Below are 1,849 nucleotides of genomic sequence, written 5' to 3'. Positions count from 1 at the left end.
GGACAGCCGGGTGGGCGGTAGAGGCGGCCCTCTTCCACGCTGGACGGGGCTTCGACGCGCCGCCTCCGTGCCACGCTTTGGCCACCACCGCCGCCACCACCGCCTCAGGTCGAGGGCGAGAAGCGGTGGACGCTGCACGCCCCTCCGGCTCCGGAGCACGTGCTGCCGCGCGACCCCTCGCCCGACTTCGCACCCGCCGACCTCGGCCCTCCCCTCGCGAGTGTCGCGCTCAAGCCGGGAGACCTGCTCTACCTGCCGCGCGGGACGGTGCACCAGGCCTTCACGCCGGCCGGCGGCGCCGCGTCGCTCCACCTCACCGTCTCGATCTCGAGGCGGCACACGTGGCGCGACTTGCTCGAGCTGGGCCTGGCGGGCGCTCTCGAGGAGGCGGCGGCCGCCGACGTGACTTGGCGGCGCGCGCTCCCGCGCGAGTACGAGTCCTTCATGGGCGTGCTGCACTCGGACCGCGCCGACGCGCGCCGCGCGCAGTTCAGCCAGATGGCGCACGGCTTGCTGCAGCGGCTCGTCGCGTCGATGCCGCTCGACGCCGTCGCCGACCAGTTCGCAGGCCACTTCCTAGACACTTCCTAGACACTTCCTAGACACTTCCTAGACACTTCCTAGACACTTCCTAGTCGCCGACCAGTTTCGCAGGCCGCGACTGGGCGTGCCAAGCCCTTGCATGCATGAGGCTCCCCCCCTGACTTGGGAGCTTTGTGACCTGGACAGGCCGAGGCTGGATGTACGACCGCATGCCGCCGCACGCGACGCCCGACGACGCGCGGCGGCTTGCTCGCGCGGGGTCCCTCTCCCTCGCGTCCAAGGTCCGTCTCCGCTCGCGCTCCGCCGCTCGACTCGCCGTCGAGGGCGACGTGGCGGTGCTCTACCACCACGGCACGAACACGCGCGCCTACCACGAGGTGGGAAGGGTAGCCAGCCGACCCGACACGCTCGTAGCACTCCTGCCTCGCTCCTCGCAGTCCAGCCCGCGCGCCTCTGGCAATCACGTGTCACGCCTCTGGCAATCACGTGTCACGCCTCTTCACGCGCAACCCTGTCGCGCTCCTTCGCAGGTGGATGAGCCGCAGCACATCGACTTCGACCTCGACGCGGCCCCTGCGCTGGAGCAGCTGCTCGCGTCGTACCCAAAGTACGTGCGTGTGGGCGCGCTGCCGTGCGAGACGGCCGCGCAGCGGCTCGACGTCGCGAACGCGCTCGCCGAGGCGCATCTGATCCTATTGAAGCCCGGCGAGCGGCCGCCGCCCGCCGCAAAGCCGAAGCAAAAAGCGGGAAAGCGAAAGCCGGGCGCGCAGTGAGTGTTCGTGTGCGCGCGAGGTGACGCACGGCGGTCGGCGCTCGGGGGGGGGGTTGGGATAGTTCGTCGTATGATGTATAGAGTCTTGTGTGATGCACAGCGCACACAGCCTGAATCACATGCACAGAGTCAGAGAGAGCGCACAAGTAAGTGCCACTGAAAAGAAAAAAAGTACTGAGAACGGCTATGGTAGAATTAAAAAGAGACGCAAGAGCGCACAGTAGTTAAAACAGTACTCAGTAGTCAGAGAGGGGTGTTGGCCGTGTCTGTGGCCGTTGTGATTCTGTTGTAGATTCAGGAGCACAGGGAAAAGTAGACAGCGGAAGGATCGTTCGGCCCGGCCTGCCTGCAAACCATCTTACGGGTACCGAGTCGGTTCGCTTTTTCACGCATGGCGCAATGTTCGCAGCCGGCCGAGCAAGGGACGTATCCGTCCGATCCAACTGTTGCCGCATCGCCGATCTCAATGTAGAAGTCTCCACATGCCTCCAAGTTGCCTAGTTCGCTGGAGGCTTGTTGGTAGCACCATTGGTC

The 1,849-nt window shown here is 65.9% G+C and overlaps 1 protein-coding gene across 1 annotated transcript; it reads left to right on the top strand.

The window, feature by feature from the left end:
• Nucleotides 1-108: 108 nt before the first annotated feature.
• Nucleotides 109-1,316, top strand: EMIHUDRAFT_251857 (hypothetical protein; the record flags this gene model as incomplete). The annotated part of the gene is made up of 3 exons (XM_005790649.1): nucleotides 109-560; nucleotides 713-920; nucleotides 1,074-1,316. Coding segments are annotated over 3 exons (903 nt in total), but the record flags the coding sequence as incomplete, so codon positions are not given.
• Nucleotides 1,317-1,849: the final 533 nt, after the last annotated feature.

This window comes from Emiliania huxleyi (genome assembly GCF_000372725.1).
Source record: "Emiliania huxleyi CCMP1516 chromosome Unknown EMIHUscaffold_1194, whole genome shotgun sequence".
Classification (NCBI taxonomy): Eukaryota; Haptophyta; order Isochrysidales; family Noelaerhabdaceae; genus Emiliania; species Emiliania huxleyi.
This window is presented reverse-complemented; position numbering and strand designations above follow the sequence as displayed.